A 24,406-nucleotide genomic window follows, 5' to 3' on the forward strand; every position below is an offset into this window, starting at 1 on the left:
CGGTGCAATCACCTCCGCGCTCGAACCTTACAGGGAAAAAATACAAATGGCAATGAAGTCACTGGCACAGTCACTGTTTTGTCAACACATACTAAACACTCAAAATGAGCTCAGAACTAAAGAGTGAGGCAACTAAAACATCACAATTCACTAAGCAGGCGAGTGATGGTCATACTAATAGCAGAACCAATGTCAGGTGACAATTCGTTCCACTGCGATATAGTCAATGAAAAAAAAAAACCTTTCATAATTGGTCTTGCACTTTACCTCTTGTACGTTATTACTACGACCCCGTCTTTGTGATACGTAATGTCATTGTATAAAATATTTGTCCCTGCTAATTTCTGTTGAATTGTTATATATGCAATGGAAAAGTTTTAATCTACGGTTTTTGCGTCGCTCCCTAAGAGGTTCCACGCCTATTCATGCTTCTATTTCAGTGACACTTCCCCCGCAAGTGTAAATATGTTGAGTAAACCTTCTTCAGACGTTGGGTATTCCTTAAGTTTTTTTATTAAATATTCCTAGTGAGGGGCCCCTGCTACACTCGCATATTCCAGGATGAGTCTGACCAGTGAACAAAAAGCGTATTTTTTCACAGACGAAGGAACATTGTGTAGGTTCCTATAAAGTTAAGTTAGGTACTCTCACTGCTTTCTTCACGATATTGTCAATGCCATGAGTGAAAGTCACGTCCGCACAGAGTATGACGCCAAGATGTACGAACAAGTACGTACCAAAAGGCCGAGCAATTACACCAATTACGAGCAATTACACCACCAATTACAAAAATGGCTCGCGCTCTAGCTCCAGGTGGCACCCCAAGCCAACAGCAACAAAAGGATCGAATAGGTGACGCAACAGCTGTGCGGACGCGGGAAAACCGATTCAAATTCAGCAAACCTCCTCAGCGAATACCATGGGAGGAGTGAGACAGAAGAGTAAGAGCGTAAAAATTTGCCTGAAAAGAAAGAATTGAGGCAGTCCCGTGGCCATTATGGTGTTTTCGCAGAGCAATAAAATTTATTCGGTGCTTTGGACCTTTCTGCCGCAGTCGAAAGTATTGCAAAATTAGCTTGTGGTCCAATACCCCCTTTAAATCGTGGGTATGGCACGTTCCTATAAGGTAAGGCTAACGCTTCGGTGGAAGACCAAACAAGACAACAAAACTTGTAAACTCCTTCCAGTACTGTGAAGATGTAAAACCAGCGCAGCTGTATCGCTGGTAAAACTAATAAGTAATGTATCCTTACTTACTATACTGATAAACGTACGTTACTTATCGGCTTCCCTTACCGATTATTATAAAATTTCCGTTGAACCAATTCTAAATAACTTCGGTTATGATTTGGTTCGAGAGGTTGTTAAAAAAAGTTACAGCCGTTTTCTGTAACCATCTTTCCTGCGCATACAGCAATTTATTCACATCAAAAGTGATTTTTGCAACGTTTACAAATTCACTGTGAGCTGCCTAATTATCGCAAGAAACGAAATCAAGCAAATTACTGATGGTGGTCTTTGCAGCCACTTTCAGTACATTTTTACGAGGTGCCTAAATTACATTGGTAGCGATAGAGTATTTCACACAAGCCCTGGCCTCAGCCCTCGCGGCTCTTAGTCGGAGCGACCCTTTGGACGCGGGCAATTTTGGTCAGAACGTTGCGCAAGACCGCGTAGCTGTAAAACAGCATCGAATTGTGGGAAGGTTTACTGATCTGTACTAAGGAAAGGGTTTCCGTGCAGAAAACTCCACTTTTAATGTTTCTAGTGAGGTAGCAAAAATGGAAACCAGTGTCAATACAAGCGCATTATGCTAGCTTTGTTGCATGCGTAACATGAAAAGATACTATTTTACGCGTAGTTTGTACAAGTAACTAATTATCCACTATTTGTATTACCCACATGTCGATGTTTGCTAAGCCTTTAGTTCCGACTCCTTGCTGTCCTCACACGCTTTCCCGAAAGTCATCCGTTTCTTTGCTGGTTTCTAAACCAGTCGAGGAAATTCCACCCGTTTATGACGTCGTTAACTCGTTATTTTTACATGTCAAGCATTTACAAAACCTTGTGTTAGGTTTACAGTTTCGAGGAACTGAAAAGACTGGTGTATCTTCAACGCAGCGTAAACAGCGAGTCGTAAGGCTTAGCACTTCTGATTTATAGCGGTTATTTTTGTTGTTTGTTTTCTGTTTGTAAATGTTAGTATCCCGGCTTGAAGAAAGTGTTCGTATAGTCTTGAAAACTGACCTGCTTGTAATCGTGCACGAAGTGTGGTTCATTGTGGCGCCTCCCGTACTTGTGAACCACCACATAAAGTGGGTGCATATTCAAGTCAGTGTCAGTTTATTTCTCCAAAATTAAGTCCTGTAAGTGTTGAGGGGCTAAAAGCGGATGAAGAACAGCTTGACTGGAACCGCAAATCCCAACCAACACTGCATGATTAAACATGTGCTTTTCGGAAACTGACAAGAAGTTGCGAGTTTAGATGGATGAAGGGCTTTGCGAGATAGTCTTCTTCTGTGCGACACCCTCAGAGGATCAGGGTCGAAATCTCAAGCCCTAACATGCGGCGCGGTCTGCGAGGAATTTCCTGGTCACGTTTCATGACACCAAGACAGAATACCGCCTCTGCCGTCCAACCTGCCCACCTGCCGACCACAAATTGGACAGTGACAAAGCACCCATTTGGATTTGGCCACTCGCCTTTCCCCTACCTAGCCCGTCTGACACACGTATACCTAAGCCGCTACCTAACAGCCGTTTGCCACCTGTGCGGAGAACAGGCCACGCTATCTCACATCATATGGGCATGCTCCCGAATTGTCCCCCCTAATCACCTACGAGGAGCACTGGGAGGCCGGGCCGCGCAGCTCCGACCTTCAAGTCCGAGTAGTCAATAGGGCTGGGGAGGACGACGGGGAGTGGAACATGCCACCGGCCTGAAGACGTGACCTGAATAGAATCAACCCGAATTAAATTCCCTCTCTCTCTCTCTCTCTCTCTCTCTCTCTCTCTCTCTCTCTCTCTCTCTCTCTCTCTCTCTCTCCTGCGCTTGTGCCTGACTATAAAAGGCGAACGTGCCACTCGGCACCGTCTACAGTTCCTTAAATGGGCAACGAAAATCCTTTTGGTTTCAGTTCCTGTATTTGCTGAGGTAGGTCACGTAAAGCTGTGTTTACTCTTCTGATTAGCGCAATACACATCCCAAAAACAAAAATCGATCAATAGAAGCGAGAGCAGGTAGAAGCGCTGAGATCGGAGTGTCTATTCGTAGTTTACTTGAATCACAAGTAGTGCGTTTTTCCGTGTAATGGACTGTCCGCATTGCTTGTCAACAAGTAGTTCCCACTCAAAGTTCTGTCGCTACAAGTAACCTATAACGAAGTGCAAATTGTTGGGAAAAAAGCGCATAAGTTAAGAGAATTGTCCAGTATTATGTAAGCACTCTTACGGCGCTTGTATTAATTGTGACGTTTTTGCAGCCAGACTTGCCTATGAGTATCCAAAGAACGAATTTTGTTGTTGATATCCATTATGTGCCTCAGCTTCTCAAATTATGTATTTTCCTGAAATGCAAGGCGTAGCCCACGAATGGTGCAATTTCTAGTTGTTTCATTTATTCTTTCGTCATGTTTTATTATTTGCATCGTTCCTTACGGGCTTTGTTATTTTTTTCTTCGTTTTGGTAGAGCAGTGTGCAAAAGAATAAATTGGTTATTTCATTTCTTACAACTTTTCTATCTCTCCGAACATTTCGTATTAAAATTTTTTGTAAGACCAATTAGTTCCTTTATCGATTGAAAATTATTAAACAAGTTAACTCTCCAAATTATGCTGTTTCTGGAAATACAAGGGGTTACTCAGATGGTCCATTTTGCAATTTTTATTCGTGTTGCTTTACATCTTTTCGCGGCTTTTTCTTCTTTTCAGCTTCTTTTCAGTGATGATGTATGATATAGTGCTTTTGTTATTTCATTTTCGTATTTTCTATACCGCAGGTAGTTTTTGTGATGAGAAAGTTAGTCCTAACTGTCGGAGAGGAAACTGCTGGGAGTGTCAGCATTGGATAAAGACAAAGCTTACTGAGAAGGCAAATATTATTGGATAATGTATAAAGAAGTATAAAATAATCTTATCATCGTACATACCATAAAAATTCCCCGCATTTCCCCGAGGTGAAGAATGTGAAAGTGCGAATGCAGGAGTTGAATTTGCGCGGTTCGGTAATGTTCGCGAAAGAGAGATCACACACACACACACACAACTACAAAGAAAGAAAGATGCATTTATTCACAGACACCTATTTGTGTTGTCGTTGTACTTGATTGCTAGAGCGGATCTCAGCTTTGAAATTTCGTGTCAGTACTCCTTTAAGCGGGTGCATTAGCCCTTCTCACGCCCGATTCCTGGCCAATCCCCCACGTGGGTATGTGCCATGCACAGACACCTATTTGTGTTGTCGTTGTACTTGATTGCTAGAGCGGATCTCAGCTTTGAAATTTCGTGTCAGTACTCCTTTAAGCGGGTGCATTAGCCCTTCTCACGCCGGATTCCTGGCCAATCCCCCACGTGGGTATGTGCCATGTCAGCGGCCAGGCAGCGCGCGCCCATCTCCCCCCGTTGCCAAGGAAGACGAGGAGCGCGCGCACCCGCAGCTGTTGCTATGTGGAGGGACGGCGGTCAACAGAATTCAGGGTCGCTTATAAAGTGCATTCGCACTTAAAAAATGAACTTCACGGCACCCACGAAGGATCAAGTCCACATTTGCCGACTGTTTACCTCTTCGTCGCTGCCCGAACTACTTCCTCTCCCTCATTGTTGCTATACGTGTGACCTCATTTCAATTTTTTTAAGTGATAATCCCTAAAGATCGCCTTGGAAGGGTGTACACCATGACGTGTCCTTCCCGTTCCGAGCAAGTGTGTCCATGAGTACGGCGAATGCTCGAATCATTCTCGTTCCGAGCAAGGGTTGCCAGAATTACGCTGACCGCTTGAGTTTTTTCTCAATCTAGGCCAATCTGCCTTAGCTGCTATGTTTGGCTTGACAATCATTCCGGGTACGCTGGGCTTTCGCCGCGAGGCACGCAGACACGAGTGCTCGGCGTTTTCTCGATTTTTCTAACTTCAAGGCTGTCGCTGCAATCTTGGCCAATCTCTATAAGTGGGTATGCTTGGCTTGACAACATGCGGAGAGGACGCTGGCCGCACTTCGCCAGGCACCCACACGCGAGTGCTAGGCATTTTCTTGGTTTCGTTAACTGCCGGGTCGACGGCGCGAGTCCCGCGCTTACGTGAGCGCACTCGAAAATTCCTTGAGATTTATAATTGCGGACACGGAAAATTGCGATTTGCTAAATAGCTTCCATGTTAAAAATATTAAAGCCCTTTCACTCAACATGAAGTAGTCGAAGTGCCGAGCAGTGATTTGACACGGGGGTTGTGGGCCATCCCTTGGTTATTTTCGGTATCAGCTGCACGCTCGACAATTCCTTGGTATTTTTAACTGCGGACGCAAGAAATTACGAGTTGCTAAATAGCTTCGTTGTTAAAATATCACAACACTTTGAATCGACGTCGCAGCTGTCGAAGTGCGCAGCAGTAATTTGCCAGAGGGGCTGTGGCGCCCTCCCTTTACTATTTCCAGAATCAACCTTGCTCTGATACCACAAATACTTAAGAGAGCGCGCCGCAGCGCCTGAAAAGACCTTCGGTTTTAACGTTTAGGATTTATAGTTTTTAGTTCAGTAGTTTTAGTAGCTCACGAATTTTGTTGATAAAAAAAAATTCCCGCGCCTTCCCGCGAGGGGATCACGAGTAAATGCAGAGCATTGGGGGTCATAAACGCAGCGTAAAGTCGCGATAGGGTGGGTAGTTGGGTACTGGTTGAAGGCAGTGTTGCTTCCATCGCTTCTTCCGTGATGCTGGAGTAGCAGACACGAGTAAACGTGGGAGCGAGCGTCAACCAAAGAAGGAAGGAGCAACGCAGTGACTGAAGCACGAGCGACCGCTAGCCGCTTTATATTTGCAGCGCGCGCAGTAGAGGGAGAGCAGTACGGGGGGGAGAGCGCATGCGCAAGCAGCCCGCGCCCTTCCACGCCCCACCGCGCTGCTATCATGCACCTGTTACGCCGAGACCGCGACGGAGCGAACGGGCTGACTACGAAGCATGCGCGCGCCAGCTACTGTTGAGAGAGCGGAGGCATAGAGGAGAGGCGCACCTGCTGCGGACGCGGAGCTGTGGACGCCGTCCGACGCAGGAAGAGGCAAGACTAAGAAATGCTCTGCATTTAAAACTTTAATCTTCCAACTTTTCTCAACGTTTCTGCACGTTGAATAGTGGGAGCCACCAATTTCTTGCAACGTATTTCTGCTAATCACGTTACACCAAGTAACACCATTCTGTTTTAATTTTGGTTCTTTCCTCGCGGGAGCTTCGCCTGTGCGGTGAAGTGCGAATTGTTCACTCGCTTCCCTGCCACAGGCATTGCTGTTGCCATCAATCTGGGGCACATTGTGACATTGAGGAAAATGTGTTTGCTAAAAATGGCGCCTTCCACGGCCACGGAGGTATTTCTTGCCGCTCGCTACGTCAGCAAATCGCGGAGGAAATTCAATGTACCTTGCTCTAGTGCATGCGCTGTTATACGCATCCGCGGGCACTGTACTTTTTGATTAACCACTGCCCGACAAAGGGTGAAGGCCCAGCCGCTGCGCGTGCGAACTTTCTCTCGTCCTCATATATTTGCACAGACACAGTGTTTCGCTATAAGCCGATGCCCGATTAGCCGGAAGGCAATTTCCCATATATAACTAAAAAAACCAAAGTTGATGAAGGCAATTCCTATTGGTGCAACCCGAATGTATCGCACATTTCGAAGAATGCGTGCCAGCTAAATGCCATGGTAACGCATGCGTGAAGTCAAGATGGGAAATAAGCCCGGCGCATATTCTAAGGTTTTATTTCTATCAACCGCGAGTTGGACGGCGCGCTTTGGAGTGGCGGTGCTGCCAAGAATTTTACTTCTTCTATTGCAGAATATTCTGGAGCGTGGCGAATAGCGCGTTATACCGCTTCTAAAGCGAAGCTTTGGTGCTCTCCCTAATTGCGTCTGTCACGCGAAGACGTCCTGCGGGAAAGCCAACCTTGTTTGACGATGATTAATGATCGTGGGTAAAGTGAAGTAAAAAAACGCTTGAGTTCCCGGAATCCAACGTCGGTCTCGCATTATGAAGTCGGCGTGTATCATATTGCTCCATTTCGACAAGGTCAAAACCCAGTGCAAACACAGACGTCTACCGAAGAATCCGTCGCGAGGAAGATTCGCATTCAACCGTCGTAGCCGTTAGACGGATGGGTGCATGATTTTATATTGTTTCTCGTGGCCCTTAATATTCGCTTCTTTTATTCTCAAGAGGCTTCCGCACTGAGTGTGCATGAGGCGCTTCCTAGAGGGGCGATAAACGGAGTTTGTATTCGGGGCGGGTTTTACCAACCTTATCATCAATATCCTGTCCCGCTAAGGAATGTTTGCGAAATTGAACCCTTTATTTTAAGGGTACAGATATACAGACGTGTAAAGTAATGACATGGAAGTACGCAGTCTCCTAAGTTTGGCAGGCTCCACAAATTCAAAGCTTCTCTGTGGAACGCTTAAAGGTGAGAATGGCCTTCATTGTATTGTCAGAACCACATAGCGACATACGGATGCACCTGCTCAGTGTCAGCATTTGACTCGATCCCTGCAAGTCCTACAGGCTCTTTATTTTTGCTCTTCGTAATAAACTTCTGTCAACAACGTTGTCGTTACTTGGAATTCTTGCAGTAACCCAAGTGGAAAAAATTGTTTTTTCCACTTGAAAAAATGTATTGAAAAAATGTATTTGAAAATTTTGAAAAAATGTATTGTTCGGTTTGTAGATCAGCATATGTTGACACATTTGGCTGGTTGTGTTGGAATCGACCTTTTATTTTACATTCCGGCACACGCGTGAATCCCGCAGGCCGTAGAGGACTATTGGTTATGCAGGCTTAAAAAAACGCCAGGGTGTAAAGATTTCTGGGCAGGTTAAGCATCCCTATATGCTCGAAACTAATCCTGAGCCCGGTAGTATCAACGTCTCGTAACCGATCATTTGCTTCGGGGCCTGAAACACTCACAACTTGAATTTGAATAACTATAAATAAATACTTCGTACCAGGGGGTGCGACTTTAATGACTAGGACGAAACTGGACGATCTGCTTTGGGACCAGCAGGCGATGTTTGTCCCTCATAGATACTCGCGCGGGGTACACGCGCCCGCGCAGCTGCGTGGGCCGCCTCATTACCGGCTACGAATGTTCACCCGGGTGCCCAGACAATTTCAACGCAATACAATAGGAGTTTTGTTTATTGCGAGTATGAGTTACCTACCTGAATTAAAATACAAATGTCATTAATTTTATTGTTACCTTCACAAGAGCAAGCGTGTTGCCTCAGTGGATAGCAATATATTGTGCTTGTTGTGCGGTTACAATTAGTTAACAATTGCTTTGATGCACATCTCGTAAGGTTTTTTCACATTTTTTGTTACTTGGGAACACAGAGCATGCAGATTAATCGGTATATCTGAGACTCCTCAGAATCCCAATTTTGGTATTATAAAATTCAGGGGACACTTTCTAAGGTAGCATAGTAATCAAAGCCCAGGCTGATCGTGCGAAATATTGCCGTAGTTTTTATTGTGCCACCTTGCGTCCGTCTTTGATATGATTCGCAATTATGGCTGCGTGTGTGCAATAGATGGTCAAGTCATAGAAAATTTGCGGTCATGATGTTTGGCAGAGGGCGACTAAAAACAGAGAACAGCGACCGCATGTGGAGAGGGAGACGTCAAGGTCAGCCCTGAGCCGGACGCCGATATATATATATATATATATATATATATATATATATATATATATATATATATATATATATAAGCAGTAAAAGAAAACTTCTCGAGGAGCCAGAAAAAATACTTGAGAAAATGGTAGACGCACGATTAAAAACAAAAACAGTGGTTTACTGACGTTTCGACTGCGGGACCAGTCTTCATCTTGAGTAACATGCTCAAGATGAAGACTGGTTCCGCAGTCGAAACGTCAGTAAACCACTGTTTTTGTTTTTAATCGTGCGTCTACCATTTTCTCAAGTATATATATATATATATATATATCTATATATATATATACATATATATATATATACATATATATATATATAGTCTAAAACATAAAACCTGCGACAGAGTTCCATCTAGATAGGCTGGTGGGCGTAGATAGGCTGGTGATGACTTCCATCTAAACAGGACGCTCGTCTGCATGAATTTGGACGTGCACCCGCACCTAACTCGCGCAACTCTCCGCTTTAATTCAACAACAGAGCGCGAGAAATTAGGGTATGTATAGTGAGAGACACATGAGAAAAACATCAAAACAATGCAAGTTTACTGACGTTTCAGCAAGAAGACTTCCTTTCTTCTGAGTACAGAATAAGTTGGTTTCAGGGTGTACTGACTGACCAGTCAGGAAGTCCTCTTCCTTAAACGTCAGTAAACATAATTTTTAAGGTTTTTCTCGTGTGTCTCTGCGTCTACTTAAGTGTCTTAGCTGTCTTGTCTGCATAAACACCCTCGGCCATATTTCCGTTTATTGGACCCCAAAATTATTTCTTTTCGATAAATTGCATGACGTACAAAGTAGCTATAGCACCTGCCTTGGTTTGTGGTATTTGTTTTACTTGTGCCTCTGCAGATGGCTAACCGTGTTTCCTTTGTGAAATCGTGGTCCCAGTTTCTCACAAAAATTGGCTAGTTTTTGCGACATACGACAACCAAAAAATCGCAACATTTACTTGAAGAAGCCCCACAATTTATGCGGTAGATGCTCCCACAAGCCCCATTGATGGGAACTGTGCGTACAAATTTTGCAAGTGTTGAATGTTGGCTGGCTTACCTCTTCTTCATCCTGTTTGGTTGAGGGGCACCGTACAGCTCCGCGGTTAATTCGCGGTAAATGTGGCTAGAACAAAAAAAGAACTTATTGAAATCTCCGGTAGCGAGCTCTGTTTGCACTGCAAATTAGGTACTACTTAGGAGCATCGGTATGCTTTAGATTGAGGAAAGCTTCAACGGATGACATATTTTTGCAGTTCGGGTTGAAGGTCCATTTGTGAAATCTCTATGCTAAAGCGCATGATATCCTAGAGCGACAGCTCAGGCCCCCTGGTACATTCTCAAAGCCATCTGATAAATACGGAGGAAATACGGAGGGCGTGGGGGCAGAAATGCATTGTCAGGGCTTTTAGCCCTGCAATTCAAGTTGAATACCGGTTGCTTTGGGCAAACTGAGTGGCTGTCGTACGGGAATCGAAGCGCGTGTGAGGGGACGGAACACTAAATCCGCTCGGGCTATCGCGAGCGCAAGGGTCGCTAATAGAGTCAGGCACGGTTATATCGAATAGAGATACGTCGAATTATTGTCTATATCAAGCTGTCGGAACATCTCCTTGGAGATACCATGCAAACGTGTATGCCCTTCTACGTGCGTATCAAGCTCCCGATCATGGGCACAATGGATATGTTGAACGCTTCGCCGCAAGTGCCTCTGCCAGGGCGTTTCCCCTGATGGAGTGGAGTGGTTGCGATTATGATTTCTTGCGGGCGCTGCCATGCTCGGTGAGAACGATGCGGCGTAGCGTCGTTTCGTTGGCATGTGCGATGGCCTTCAACACTTGCTCGCACGCTAGCCTGGGGTGCAGCACTATGGCAGTGATATCCCAGATTGTGATTGGTTACGAAATGCTGTAAAGGAATAAGGGAAACTGACAGGAAGCGCTTGTTGTCTGCCACTATTTCTGCGTGCTTGAGCGGTTACCAGTTTGCCTCCGGCAGGGATACCGATGCGGCATAGTGCGTGTTTGTTTGGTCCGCGGCACGGGTTTTGGAGCCATGATCATAAAAAAACCCTGAGAATTTGGACTTAGCGACGAGAGCGGAGAGTACTAGAGTGGTGCAGGCCGGTGAAAAGATGTCGGCTTAAGAGGTATTCGAACTTTCTCGGAACGTTTTGAGCACGACACTGCGCACAAGCCTCTGGTAAAAAGCGAAGGCAGCATGGTCACTCCTCCGCCGACCCACAGCTTGTCGTGTGCAAAGCGGATTTGTTCCGCGGCTTCACACGAGAGGTCTTCGGATACCGAAGGCGACGGTGCTGAGTGCCTCGAGAGGAAAGTTAGAGAGCTGCCAATATTCCCATGCGGCATTTCGAATGTACGGCACATGAGCTCGTAAGTACTGATGACGATGTGCAGGCTGTGGGGGCTGGACCTCACCGCTGCCAAAGAAGCAGGAATTAGTAGGGGATCGCACAGCTTTCTCAATAGGCTATTGCCACCGAGCTTGCGCCATTGTTCGAATTGGCCACTGTTGTGCAACAGTGTACGACGCCAGATTTTCTTTTTTTGTCGGCGTTCGCAAGCTTGAACACAGTGTGAACAACTCAATGATGCAGAAGGAGAAGCACGCAAATTGAACACTATGTGCTCGTCGCCCTGCCGTTTAAATTGTTCGTGCCGTGAAGAACAAATCTGTAAGATAGCGCGCTCGTCACAATCTCGGAAAGCGCGCAGTGATGTGCAGTTATCAGATAATGTTCAGACAGGCGAATTTCATGTTTCGAATTATTGATTTTCTATGTATTGAACTATATCGCGATCCCGTTGGAGATACATATATCCTTGTTCGCCTGTGTAGTGAACTTCCCAAGCTCATTTAAGTCTCTAACGTGCTACTCATGAAGGGCACTAACGCCGGTGGTACCAGTACACAAAAACAGATTCTCGCAGAAAAGGTCAAGATAGCTTGGATATAAAATACAGGGCTCAAGCATGAGGCTCAATCTGGCACTCCATGAGTTTCCTAAGCTTGGTGTGCCGTTTTCTTTGAGATACAAGGCACTGCAAGAGAGGAAATTTGCAGCTGTTCCATACGGCTGTTTACGCAAAAGTTCGGCTTTGCACACCATTGTACTTAGGTATAAAGCGCGTACCCGCCGCGGTGGCTCAGTGGCTAAGGCGTTGCGCTGCTGAGCACGAGGTCGCGGGTTCGATTCCCGGCCGCGGCGGCCGCTTTTCTGGTGGAGGCGAAAAGCAAAACCGCCCGTGTGTACGAGATTTCGGCGCACGATAAAGATCCCCAGGTGGTCAAAATTATTCCGGAGCCCTCCACTACGGCGCGCCTCATCGCCTGCGTTGCGTCGGCGCGTTACACCCCAGAATCAAAATAAAGCGCGTGAACGTCAGTACAATTTCATAGGACGCTTGTTATTATAGTGGCCCAGCGCTCCTGCGTTGTATACATACCTTGTGCCATTATAAAACGTTTGCCGCGTGGTTCCCCGCGCAGCTTATCCTTCGGTGTGTTTACTATTGTAGCTGAGTGTCCTTTATAACTATTCATTGCCAATAGCGGGTGGTTTTCTCTCCTTTTCTGGTTTACCCGCAGAGCGCGTGCTTCATGTACGTGGTGCTGACGTACCTGATGGGGACCAACTTCTTTTGGATGTTCGTCGAGGGTCTCTACTTGTTCATACTCGTCGTCAAAACCTTCTCCATCGAGCTCGTCCGCGTCCATGTCTACGCCGTCATCGGCTGGGGTGAGTAAAGCACTGCCTCGACACTGTTCCCAAAGCTGAAAAGCAAAAGATCCTCTGATATGCACAACGTAACTGATGGCCTTAGGTTCGCGGGTGGCAAATACATCGTGAGGTAATATACTTTAGGTAGGTCATATACATTACTTAAAAAGGGTATTTTCTAGGAATGCGGAAATTGCGTTTTCTCAAAATTATTATCAAACACTTTGCACGTGATGTCTCAATTATGATTACCCTGCTCAGAAAGATTAGCAACATACACAAATTGCGGCTTCGTGGGCAGTACAAGATTTTCCAGGCGCAACGTTACGTGAAACGTCGCTAGATGTGCTCATTATCGCTACGACCATTGTCAAATATCCGACAAGATGAAGCCCTTACGGCGCTAGAAAGATATCAGTGAAAACAAAATACAGAGCTTTCAAATGAGCAATTAGAAAAAAACGTGCCAACACAATAAAAGGACGCAACAGAAACTGCACGTACGCTCAACCAAAATAATAAAAAAAAACAGTTTTAAAGTGATGGAGTTTATTTATCAGCCCTGTCATAAAGATAATGCCACCACGCTAGAAAAAATCCGCATTAACTGATCGCCGGCGGTATACATGCGAAAAAGCCGTGGTAGAACACATAACAGAAAACGAACTCAGGCGTGTGATTGAAGCGCTGCATGGGTCGTGAAACATTCCTAAGTGCGTACACTAATCTCAGCAGTAGGCTATGCGGCTTTAAAACGGGGCTCGCAATATCACAGGTGCACACAAATATTTAAACATTATGCCAAACACTGTTCTGGAAGTATTCGCCAGTGGACCCCACCGCTTATTAAATTAGAAATACTTTTAAATGTGCCCTACTTAGTCACCCACCGAACCACATAGGATATCTTCGATTCGCGATTTGTTAATTTCGAAGGCGATGCAACCCGGAATATTTTTACATCCTTAGAATTCTGGCGAATACCGCTTCAAAGCTTTCCACGCAGGTATTGACACTTACGGCGTACGTTACTACATAAATATATATGTAATGTAGAGTACCCCTGTTTCATGGGCCTGCTGAGATGAAATAGCGCAGTCATACGGATATAATTAGCAAATAGACCGGGAGAAACCTTCACCACCAGCTATGTGTTGAGAAAAAATAAATCGAAATGCATCTATTCACCCCTTGTGAGTTACGATGCCAAACCGTTTGAGTTTATTTAACAACACAGTTTTTTTTAAAGTTTGGCTGCGGAGGATTCGTAGTGTACTGGCATGGACAGGCACATTTTGAAACTTCCTAGGGTGCGTCCGCCAATAATGTTGCCGCATGCGATTCTATTGCGGTACGGTAGGTACTACCAGAGTCCTACAATGCTTTACTTGTCACCAAACGTTGGCGCTGGTTTCATATAGGGACCGCGGGCGCCACTGCAGGCGCCACCACCGCTGAAGGGCATCGAGCCACCGCGCGTGCGGCATATTGGCCAGCTCTTGGCGTGCAAACGCTCGCTGCTTTTGGTGTTTGCGCGCTGAGTAACTGTGCGTTTGTCGTTGTAGTTAGCGCTGAATAGTCCAGCCATTGTGTATATAACCTGCCTTCAATGGGGTTCTATTTTTCCAAGTAAATTACCGTAGACTTCGGCCGCGAACTGCAACCGCTTCTGCGTCCTCTGGCGCTGCATCGTCGTGTTTACGTATTTTCTGTATTCTTCTTTTCTTAAAGCAAAAATTTCCCCGCATTTCCCCGAGGGGAAGAATGTGAAAGTGCGAATGCAGGAGTTGAATTTGCGCGGTTCGGTAATGTTCGCGAAAGAGAGATCACACACACACACACACACAACTACAAAGAAAGAAAGATGCATTTATTCACAGACACCTATTTGTGTTGTCGTTGTACTTGATTGCTAGAGCGGATCTCAGCTTTGAAATTTCGTGTCAGAACTCCTTTAAGCGGGTGCATTAGCCCTTCTCACGCCCGATTCCTGGCCAATCCCCCACGTGGGTATGTGCCATGTCAGCGGCCAGGCAGCGCGCGCCCATCTCCCCCCGTTGCCAAGGAAGACGATGAGCGCGCGCACCCGCAGCTGTTGCTATGTGGACGGACGGCGGTCAACGGAATTCAGGGTCGCTTATAAAGTGCATTCGCACTTAAAAGTTCTAAATTACACACATACCTTAACTCCGTAGTCATAGACTGCTGCGGGCCTATTAATAATACAATCAAAAAACTGAAAGAAACCAAGTACGCGTTGTTCAGGCTACGCCTAATGAATCCGTTGATTGCTCTGGAATGCAGAGAACGCTAAAAAAGATAGCCCGATAGTATTGTCGTTTCGAAGAGTGAGTGCATACTTGAGAGCATCTGAAAAAAACTGCATGAACGCGAAGGATAAAAACACGAAGAGATATATGTTGCACCATGTGTCTTTCCGCTTTCACGCTTTGCAACCCCTGCAAAACAAGAAGGGAAAAAAGACCAATAAAACTGATTTTATCACACGCAACACAAAATTGCAATATTGCGAATTGAGACAAAATAACGTGGTCCAGCGTACAAAAATTTCTTTTTTCGCCGTGCGATGTGAAGCACACGGAGGAAACAGAATTCTGCCACGTAGCCAAGAACGACGCAAAGCTTTTCGGAACGAACTTTATTAAAGCGACCACCTGCTCTACAAAATACTAGAATGAAACACAAACACAAAGCGCGGCGGCCAAACACAGCATATGAATCTCTCCCATTGAGTTACGGAGCAGCTACGTGACCAGTAAAGCAATTGAAGGACTCTGGTACTACCGCTCAGAGTGCCCTGGTTCACTGGTGACTGTTGCGCGCCTGGGTGCGGCAGGTATGTGCATCTCTGTGGGTATGTAACAGTGTTTGATCATTCGGACGCACGAAATAAAAATTCCGAGGTATAATTGTTGCCCAATACAGTTTTGCTGCGATTTACAACGTGTCGCAGCCATTTGAGGTTTTTATACCATTTTGCTGTCCCAGAGACGGGAAGAAGTTGGTGGATCTTTTGTCTAATGGGTCGTATAATCCTGTCCAGTTAAAACGCCTTCTTATAGGCCTTCGCGTCTAACCGCCCTTTCGAGACAGCGACGCCATTGTGCGCACAACTGAAACGCTTGGTGAAATCCAAATCACATGTGGGGCGCACTTTTTGAGTTGGAAGATGCTACCGCAAATAGGCACCACCTGTGGCCCACATACTGCTTGAAGGCTCTAAGCACCTGGGCTAGCCTTGAGGTGGGAGGGCAGTCGACGGTAGTTAGGTTTGAAGAACACATTAACACGGTAGAAATACTCTGTCACACCAAAGTTCCGGTACATAGCATATTCTCAAATTTCTCGGTCAATTCAAGCGCGTTTTGGTCAACACATTCGGTTTAATTTTGTACTGCTCCTAAGGCATGCGTCTCACCGATTCCGTCACGCCAACTGGAAAATAAATCTCGAAAGAAATTCAACATATTCGCACTAATAATTTTTTGTTTATTTATTTATCTACTTATTTATTTATTTTTATTTTTTATTTATTATTTTATTTGTACTGCAATCCCTGATAGGGATTTCCGCAGGTGGGTTACACTGCATGGAAAAGCATGTGTGGAGTCGAAAACAATTGCACTAAGCAACACCGCTAAATCTGCTTACTTTCAGCTGGATTACGAAAAGGATGCCGCAAGTAATAACCTAAGAACGCAATAACGGAGGGCGTGTTAGCGTTATACAATGCTAATTAAGGGGCGACTCAAATATCGTTCAGATGCCTGCATATCTTGTGGTTTCTGAAGTTTACTCGAATCGGTAATGGTTTCACGAAAGAAAAGATACATATGAATAAAATAAAAACCAGCTGTAAACACAGGACACAGCAGAAAACGACGGGACAAGTGTCAGCTTGTACCGCCGTTTTCTTCTGTGTCCTGTGTTTACCACTGGTTTTTATTCCATTCAAGCATGTGCAAACTACACCGGTACAACGCCTTGGTAGATACATATGAATTATGCACGTGTGATGTGGAGTTACAATTATAGTTGGTGTTTGTCCTTAGACTTGAAGCATGATGTTTATTAAATCACATATGCAGCATGTACCTTAGATTGAGCTTTTATTACTTGATTGGTAAAGTTGGGCCCAAAGAAAACCGTGCTGTGGGTTAATGACGGTAACTTCGTGATAAAAGCTCAGTAACTGGGGTGCACTGGTTGGGTAGGGATTTTAAGACTGCTAAGGTGCGGCCCGTTTTTAGGGCCCGAGTAGTTGGAAGAAGGCGTTTAAATAATCCCATGCGCCATAGTATAAAGCACGAGGCTTGGGTACTTACTTCATTGGCTTTTTTACGCTTATGTTCAATGAGGTCTCGCAGCTGCCTGCCTGGTATACATGCAGGGAGCCTATAGGCCCGAGTTTGACCAGGGCTCCGAAGGCCACCATTCTAGGTTTCTACCATCCATTTCATACCTAATTTCCACGGTTGGGTACAGCGCGAGTGGGTGGGCTAAGGGGTGTCAGCCATACCGTCACCTTGAGTACTCAAGGAGCCAGTGCGGGTTTGAAGACATACCTCTCAGTTTGTTCCTCAATTACACGCATTTGTGTCAAGTCCCCGAAAATTTGCAGGTATTACCAGATGCGGTTAATAAAATTATGTGCGTTGTTCAATACCATCAAATAGCTTGAACACCTGCGATCAATATGACTTGGGCTCTCTACTCATAAGTAGCAGATAGCAGGAAAGCCACTTACTTTAAAAGAAGACAAACCGTAAAAAATCAGGCACCCCTCCGTCTGACGACGATGATGGTTGAACAGGAGGCTCCCTCGTGGCTAATCATCATCGTCTTCACACGGTGGCCTGCAGGATTTTTCTGTCTAATTTGGCACCTCCGTGCACCCCTCTCAAAATCCAATATCGGTAACTGCAACCCAATAAAAAAATGTCGAAAAGGAGCAATCGCAAAGACGCCGGCGTCATCACGTGAGAGACCGAGGTTCAATTCTTTCTACAGGAAGCTTTGTTTCTTTTAATTCTCCAGTTTTTGCGTTCGACCTCATCAGTGAAAACAATAAATTGATTATTGATTGATATCATTAATTATGAAGTTTAACGAGCCGACGCTACACAGGCGATGACGAGCGCCGTAGTGAAGGGTTCGGGATTAATTTTGACCACCTGGGGATCATTAACGTGCGGTGAAGTCTCGAACCCCAGGCGTTTCGCTTTTCTCCACCTCCAGAAGGGGTCGGCGCATCCGGGAATCAAGCACGCGCAGTTGGGCTAAGCAGCACAACCCAATAGCAACTGAAACACCACGGCGGCAGTAAGAACACTAAAGCTCCACTTTAGAACTATATGTCAGCACGCAACAACGTTCAAAGGCAGTCCTACAAGTATAACTTACCGCCAAAGCGTGTGAAAACAGCTCATACATAGAAAGGCTTGAACGGTTCAAACGGTGCGGCGACGAGAAACGTATTCGAAAAAGCAGTATTTTACTTGCTACCATTATGAAGTAAAGAAGCGCCCTGTTACGTAATTGCGTAGGGTGTCCGCCTGTTCCGCTTGCAACAATGGCTTTTGAAAGCCTCCATCGCTAGTGCTGCTCTTTCATAGGTAGGGCATGGTATATGGCGGTTAATGGATCGTGGTGACCCAAGCTTTCACTCACTCTTTGACGGCGTTTGCACCGGAACACTTCATCATCAGAGGGCATCTATCCACCTCACTTTCTAAGCCTCGATCATAAAAACCTCAGCATCTCGTCCGGTTGGGCGCAAGGTGCTTTACATAGTTTACCTCTGGCACGCCAAGTCACGCCAATAAAGAAAGACTCTTTTTTCGTGAAGGCGCTATTGCTTCATACTTTCCTCTCCGGAATAATGACGAAGTATTGCTTTTAAACAGGCGCATCCTCCCTTAAAGAAGAGACGTGATAGCTTGAAAAACCGCGAGAAATGGATCACAATGAAAAATTGTGCAGTAAACATCTAGGACCCGAATATTAGCATGCGGGCCATGAATATTCTAGCGCGTGTGCTATAGCACGAAAGTCTATGTATGATTGTGAAAGGATGTTATACTTTGCCACCTAGTCATTATATTTCCTGCAATGAAGGTGCGCTTTGACGCGCCGCCCCTTCATATGCTCCCCGAATTTGTCCTTTGGAACATCTAAGCAACTGTTGGTGTAGACGCAAAACCATTAGTCTAGGATTCTGAATATGAGTAGCAGAGGCAAAAATCATGACCCCTCTGTCTAATGGCGACGGTTTTCGAACGCGAAGCTTTCACGTGACGAATTTTTGTGGTGGGCCAATCCCACACTGTTAGCCTCTTCTACTCTGTAGGTACGCACCCCTTTCCTAGAACACCCACAGCAACTTTCGGTTGTATACTCCGTAGGCCTAACGTCTGGGTTTGGGGTGGATGGCGCGAATCGGTACCTGCTGCTTGACGTTCGCTTCGGCCCTATCGAAATGGAGCAATCGGATTGAAGGCGGCTTCACAACGGAGGGACCCAGGTTGGCTTCCGGCAACGGGCATCGTTTTTTAAGGGCAGAGCGCTTTAGGGGCTCGCCTTGTCATCGTAGCTCGCTCGCTAGACCCAAGTAGAGCCACACAGCGTCCCGTCGTAGCGGCTGTCGTCGCGGCGTAACCCAGTGGCTTCGAAAGCCAAGCGGTTTATATAGTCATAATAGTTCGAAACTCATAAACCGCTGGCGCTTCAAATACATCTCCCCATTTTAGCGCAAAGATAATTGCAGGTACATTTGAGACAAAATATACGTATTTAACCGGCAGCACCCGCGCTGATTTAGTTAGCAAGGCTCGTTGGGTTGGTTTTCACGATAGCAGGCCAAAAAAGTGGCAGTGCAATTCCGGCACTTGCGGGAGGAAATGCAAGCGCAAAAACAGCAGAACCCCCCTGGCGCAGTTTCAGGCATTGGGCCCCCGAGCACTGTGAAGATGGGAAAGTTGAATTGCCTTGGGCGGTAGCAGTGAGCGGAAAACGGCGCTACAGCCCATTATGAAGAATCACTGGTCTGCACTTCGGACAGCTCTCACATTGAGTGGAACAGCTTTAATATTTTTTTCACTTTACCCCAGATCAACGTCCGAGACATTCGGCTTTCCTGCACGGCGTACTGGCATATCGCGGCCTTACTGAGGGCACAAAAGCTTCGCTTTAAACATTTTTTTTTCTTTGTGGTATGCAAACGTTGAACTCAAAGCACGTGAAAACATGTTATAGAACACGTAGCGCAGTAATTGAAGCAAGGGGACATCGATCGCGGCGTACTTGGCTACCTATTCAAACCTTTTCGACATTTTCCTGCACTATATATACGCCCCTGAGAAGAAGTGTGAATGATGAAATAGGGATACTTATATGGAGATGTTTTGTAAATATTTTCGCCACAGCACTTTGTTACCCAATGAGGTGTGATAGTGGGCTTCGCTGCTGATACGGGTTTTGCGTTGCGAGAGGACAGGGTAAAACTCACCACACTAGAACTACAACCACGAAAAATATGTTCTTCGTGACATGTGTATTTACCTGTGTTACGCAACGGTGTTCTTTCTCAATTTTGTGTTTTGTTTTTGCTGTTGCAGGAATACCACTGGTCGTGGTTGCGGTATGGGCAGTCACCAAAGCCTACCTCAGTCCTAACCACAACGACCCTAACCTGTCGGGAGGCATGTGAGTGCTGCAATGTACCAAGAACAGCTTCTGTTTGCTTTTTCCGTGAATGGGTATTGTGTGTCTTTTTCACTGAGCCACTGTTTCTTAAGGTGACATTGAACCCCCTTTTGAAGTGGTCTGGCGTTGCTTCAAACTTCTACAAAATCTGAAAAGCTGAGCTAGCTGTGTTGTATACGCCTCAGTGCTCATGCAGTGCATATCCCGTGCAGTGCAGCCATATGTGACGAGTGTTGGTGTGGTTGCCTGTGAACACAAAAGAGCAGCGGATTTTACGCGGCGTTCTCCTTATTGGCCTTTATGAATAATGGGAGAAGTGTCCACTGCACCTTATGGATGAATGTCACAATGAACTTACCGTTGTAAATGCTTTTGTCTGAAAGGAATAATTTCGCCTTCTATCTAGACACCATGTGGCTCTCTGAAAGCACCATAAGTGCTGTGTCAGCCATAAAAAAAGTCTGAATAAACAAATAGCGCAGTATAGCACGAATATACGACCGGGATCAAGCGACTGCGATCTACGGTGTCGAAATATTTTGGTGTCATCCAGCTATTTCAAAAAACAATGCCAGAAATTCAGACAGAGATTTTAAGATCTTTCTTGCATGCCTGAAACGCGAAATGGTTCAGTGATTTCACTGCATGTAGGCTAAAAATACTGTCGAAGAAAGAAATTGGGCAGGATTAGAGCGGGGGTGGCTTGAAGTCGCCGTATGCCTTAGCTTACTGCATCGTAGTTCCAACGACCTCACCAAATGAGCGTTGCCCGACTGCCAGCAAGCGAGACATTGTTACAGAATGAGATGACGCAGAGCGCTGCTTGTAACCGAATTGTTTGTGATCTGTATTCAGAGCTACAGAAACAATGACCCCAAAAAATGTCCCTCTAGATCTCTGTCCTTCTCAGCATCACGCGATAAGCGAAAACCAAGCCTTGCCGGCCATCGCTTAAACCAATTAATGGGGTGGGCGTGTATCGAAGGGCTAGATGAGCAAGCCTGGAGACGAACACTCGACCTGCTAGGACTCCCAAACGCTGATCTTGCCTGGACGTTAGCAGGCATACTTGCAAAGCGTGGACACGCGCTGGAGAGGGATTGGACCGCAGAGCACAAAATAGTCAATGTTCCAAGCACTAAGGATTCATTTCAGAATTGTAAATGGCAGGAATTTTTATCACTTGTTTCGGAAATTCCAAAAAAAGCGTAAAATTGCAAAATATGGGGCATAACGCCGGCCACAGCTACAAGGGTGTTTTCAATAACGCCGCATATGAGGGCTACCAGTTCCCGAATACCACCTGGCGGCCGGTACTTGTGCCAAATACTTATATGGAGAGGTGATTTGGTTTTTCCCATTGAAACCTCCCTTAAACGCATTTAACAATTCTTGTATTTAATAAGCCACAGCCAGTAGCAAACGCGGACTACACAAATCGTGCTGTTTTAGCGAATCAGCAAAAAAAAAGTGGCCGAGTATCTGCTCACTTCGCGGAAAACTTCATCGAAAGGCGAGGGTCTTCTGCCGCCCTGCAACGTAGCGCCCTTTCATCTTTCACCCGCACTCAGGCTCTTTCTCTCCCGTCTCACTCCTGCCACAATATACACGAAGGAGGTTTGCTGAATTTAATTCAATTTTCCCTCGTTCTACTGCTCGCGTGTCATCTACTGAAACCTTTCGTTACGGGGCCTGCTCGATTTTTCACTTCTGGCTGCTCGGAGCTGCCCTTGATCAACAAGAGGCGAGAACCGGTGATACGTTTTTCTCGGGCAGCTCTACACGTCACTTCCGGAGGCGCCAGTTGTCTTCGATTTTCTTGGGACAGATATTCTCTGGCTCCCGAAGGCTGCCAGAACCGCCAGGACATTTGTGGTTTGGCGACAAGCTGCCTCATGTCTGGAAGCCAGCAGACGACACTCTTAACAGACGATAATCGGAGATTGACTCGTGCAGTGCGGCCAGTTTTAGTATAACGTTACGGAGATGTTTGGTTCTTTCATGTGTTAATGCTTTAAGGGTGTAAGTCGGTTTAACTGATGCGCAGCTTAACTTTGCAAGCAGATTTCACTTAATCGAAACGTTGTATTGTCTTAAAGCATGGTTTTGTTGAAACATGCGGCCCTTTGTTTTTTAATCAGGAAAGTTCGATAAAACACGGAAGGTTCCCCTTCAACTGACGCTAATTCTCGATTGAGTTGACGTTAAACATCAGAAGTATTTTTTATCTCGTAGACGAGAGCACCTTTCTGAAGTTAGACGGAAACATATGTGCTTTTTGTAATTAGAGTAAGTACTTTTTTGCACGAACATGGCCTGGGCGTACGTGAAGCCTTTGAACGAATGTTTTGGCTTGCGCGCCCGCAAACCATGCCGGCTGGTCCTCAAAAATCTGCGGCAGAGGGCGCATCATCAGGAGTCTAAATTTGATTTGACGTACGCGGCCAAGCGCGCCACGCATGCGCAATGCGCTCCCGCATGCTATCGAAGCGGAGCATAGACTGCGAAAAAAAATACGCGCCAATCCTCCCAGTGGAGGTGGATAGAAAGCGATTCTGAAAACGTCACCCAAAACGATTACCTATACGACGTCACTTGCATTCACACATGCGGCGCTAAAAAGACTGTAACGACAGGCAAGGGAAATGCACTTAACCACACCCTTTATTACATCAACGAGATATCAATGCATAATTCATGAACGCTGTTTTGCTGAGTTGTATTGGGAAAGCACATCAATGCAAAACTCTTTTTTTATATAAATATAAAGAAAGCTCAAACACCGATCTAGAAAACCTCACCTCTCCGTCTTTGCCGCCGCCAACGGAGGTAAAGAGATCGGCGGCAAAGATGAAGATGGAAGCGAGATGCCACGCGTCGGTGTGAGCTTCTTTTAATTTTTATAACTCCTGGGGCATGCGCAAGGAGCGCACACGGTCGCTTCAGGCTGTGTTCAGACTACCGACGTAACAGTCATATCGTGAGCTACTGACGTAAAAAAAACAGCGTGTCACGCATTTCTGTTGGCTGAAACGTTATATGACGTCATTCTTTCAAGATATTATGACAGTCGCGGCGACAGTCTACCTGGCCTCACGGGCTGTGGGGGGAGCGCAGAACGGCGCGGGAGATCGCGTGAAGCTATCACGTGGTATTCAGTGAGAGCACAGGGGGTAGACACGCCGATGTGTGTGGGGAGTGCGTTTTCTCACTCCCCCTTCTGCGCGTTGTGTGGTTGTTCTATCGATTAAGACAATGGGCTTTTGTTAAACTTCTCAATTCGTTGCAGGTTACATTCCTGGCGGTTGCAGTAACTTCTTTTATTTGTTCTCAGGAGTTTTTTTGCTGACACCGACGGTCGTGACAGAACCCTTGGAGGTGGAGGTAAAAAGTTTCGCGTTTAAACGGTCAGCAAAAACTTTCTTCCCATGAACGTTGACGATTTTTCAAGTACGAAATGAATGGGCGTGCAGCGATAGAAATTGGCTGCCGAAATAAGTCGCTGCCTCTGCGTCGTGCTCGTATTCAGAATCGGGAAGTGGCCTGTCGGTATCGAGCGCCCCGCCAAGACAGACAGCGAAAGCAGTGATACAGCATTTAGTGAAGTGGACCATAGGAGACGACTGAAAAAAAGGTTCCTTCCTTCAGTGACCGGTGCTGCTGGCGTGCTCCTCGATTTCTCGGTTTCCAGTGTACACCGAGGCGCTTGAGCTACGTGGTGATGTTGCAACTTCCTCCTCGAGAGCAAGCTTCTCGCATCGCACTGGCTGCCAGAACGCCCGTAAATCGAACAGCCGCACTGTAGTACTTGGAACACCGTCAGGGGGTATAGGATGGGGTGCGAGCTCTTTTTTTGGATTTTGTTGTCAAAATATTGTTTGAACGGGAATTTTTACACTTGATCTCGAAAATACCAACCGCACATTCATTTTTCATTAGGAAAGCACTACGTAGTTATAGTAATGCTTGGATGCTTTGCCTGAAATATGCGTAATGATTTCGGTTTGCTCAACCACTTTGAGA

The 24,406-nt window shown here is 45.9% G+C and overlaps 1 protein-coding gene across 1 annotated transcript in view; it reads left to right on the forward strand.

The window, feature by feature from the left end:
• LOC144167129 (diuretic hormone receptor-like) overlaps positions 1 to 24,406 on the forward strand; it is a 65,814-nt gene that overhangs the window by 33,045 nt on the left and 8,363 nt on the right. Inside the window, exons 3-4 of the mRNA XM_077696502.1 lie at positions 12,526 to 12,676; positions 20,296 to 20,383. Of these exons, the coding sequence (XP_077552628.1) occupies positions 12,526 to 12,676; positions 20,296 to 20,383 (239 nt within the window). The remainder of the gene's footprint in view (positions 1 to 12,525; positions 12,677 to 20,295; positions 20,384 to 24,406) is intronic.

Source organism: Haemaphysalis longicornis, unplaced genomic scaffold (genome assembly GCF_048455015.1).
Source record: "Haemaphysalis longicornis isolate Haplotype H1 unplaced genomic scaffold, Haemaphysalis longicornis Haplotype H1 scaffold_2, whole genome shotgun sequence".
NCBI lineage: Eukaryota > Metazoa > Arthropoda > Arachnida > Ixodida > Ixodidae > Haemaphysalis > Haemaphysalis longicornis.